Source organism: Octopus bimaculoides, chromosome 3, assembly GCF_046866305.1.
Source record: "Octopus bimaculoides isolate indiv1 chromosome 3, ASM4686630v1, whole genome shotgun sequence".
Classification (NCBI taxonomy): Eukaryota; Metazoa; Mollusca; class Cephalopoda; order Octopoda; family Octopodidae; genus Octopus; species Octopus bimaculoides.
The window spans coordinates 74,468,967-74,471,060 of record NC_142930.1 but is presented as its reverse complement, the minus strand read 5'-3'; the positions used below and the strand labels follow the sequence as shown (position 1 = coordinate 74,471,060).

Sequence of the window (2,094 nt, the reverse complement as noted above, 5' to 3'; positions counted from 1 at the left end):
TTTATGTATTATTTACGTTTGGCTGCAGAGCTGCGTGTGTGTGTGTGTGTGTGTGTGTGTGTGTGTGTGTGTGTGAGGGAGAGAGAGAGAAAGAGAGAGAGAGAGAGGGAGAGAGATGATAGATGTGTTTGTATCTATGGGACGATGTGGGTGGGAATTATGAGTTTATGTATTAAGTTATAGGAAAGGCTGCTGTAATATACAACAGTTGGAAGTGCTTGATAATATTGCGTATGAACTAATTATTTCTTTTCACTCGGTACAAGTTAAGGCTTTGAAAGGAAAGTATATAGTCGTCTGAAATGAGGCTATGAACCTTATACTAGGATATGAGGCTATGCCCTAGGAAATGACACTATGCCATGTGACATTCATATCCTTCTTTTCATAGCGATTTGTGATGGAATACTTTTATTAACTTAAGATTATATTGTTTTATATTATTTTGGAAAGTGTTTGTTCTTGATGTTTTTGTAAGACACTTAGTCAATATTTTTCAGTCACATGATGCGCCAATGAATATGCAAATCATCGTTTCAGATCTCGCTCTTCATGGTGCAAATAACGATTTAGAAACAAAAACCACTGGATGCTTTTCAGGCCTTTCTCTCTGTTCATAGAATTAAGGAATGTCTCGGAGTAGGTTGCATGCTTGAAAGGTTAAAGAGGGATGAAAATTGATATCATCTGACTGGAAGTCTATGGTCGGTAGTAATGAATAAGTCAGGGGTCAGCAACTTCTTTGCCTCTACGGGCCGGATCGAGTATTAATGACGGATAGCGGGCCGGACGAAGGCCGTAACAGAATAATTACGGAAAATTACGCAAGCTAAAATTTACTCACGAGTGTTGACTATACGTAAAATAATAATTTGTATTAACCACAGATGAATGTAGTAATGGAAAAACATCATTTATTCAATTTAAGACATCGTTGGAATTATTTGTTTAAAAAATCGTAAAACTACATATCAGCCAAAAAATTAATGGGAAACTTAGTGTTTTTTGTTCCTTGAAAGCTTTTCAATATTAGGCTTCAAACTTGTTGATGCCAAGAGAAAGATATTATCAAGATGATTATCAGTTAATCTTGTTCTCAAATTGTTCTTAGTTTGCTTCAATTTGGAAAATATTTGCTCACACTGATAAGTGCTTCCAAACAAAGATGCAATCTTTTTTGCACGATTCACTAAGTTGGTATACTTCCCACTTGGAAAAATATATTTTGCATAGAAGTCAATCAATGAAACATCTTTAGAATGAAATTTTGATCTCAATATGTCGTCACACTGCATATCAGTCAATTCTATTTGAAAATATTTTGATACTGTCTCCATCTCCGCATCAAATGGCGTAACAAACAATTTAAACTGATTTGCACGCAGACTAAAGTCAGCAAAACGTGATGCAAATTCATTTCTCAAATCCTGGATTATATTCACAAATACTTCTGAATCCTGTGATTTCCTTGCTTGAAATGATGGAAAATGCGCATAAATTTTATTTCGAAGTTGATGTTCCCACAACTGTAGCTTTTTTTCAAAGGCAACAATATGGTTATACATTTCATTTACGAGCTGAGTTTTACCTTGAAGTTATAAATTTAAGTTATTTAAATGAGTTACAATATCCACAATAAAAGCCAATCAGGATCTCGAAAATGTGAACTATCCACACGATTGCTTTCGAGAAATATCATCACCTTTTTGTGTAAGGCAAGTACTCTTAGCATTGATCCTCGGCCAAGCCAGCGAACATCGCAGAAATAAGCAAGGTCACCACATTCTGCCTCAATATCTAGCAAAAACTATTTAAATTGATAAGGATCTAATCTACGAGATAGGATCAAATTCATGGCCTTCATAACAATATCCATAACATTCTTAAATTTCAAAGACTTGACACACAATGTCTCGTGATGTAATGAATTTTTACAAGTTTATGTGTGATTTCCAAGGCTTTCTATATGTTCTTTTAACAGTGCAACAAAACCTTTTTTTTTGTCCTACCGTTGCTGGGGCATCATCAGTTGTGATGCCAATTAGCTTCTAAAAATGAAACTTAATTTCTGATATTATTTTCAACAAAGCTTCA

General features: G+C 34.7%; 1 protein-coding gene across 1 annotated transcript; it reads right to left on the bottom strand.

Moving 5' to 3' along the window:
• Window positions 1–995: 995 nt before the first annotated feature.
• Window positions 996–1,565, bottom strand: LOC106877518 (general transcription factor II-I repeat domain-containing protein 2B). The gene has a single exon (XM_014926446.1). The coding sequence runs from the start codon at window positions 1,563–1,565 to the stop codon at window positions 996–998; it is 570 nt and encodes a 189-aa protein (XP_014781932.1).
• Between the last annotated feature and the right edge of the window lie 529 nt (window positions 1,566–2,094).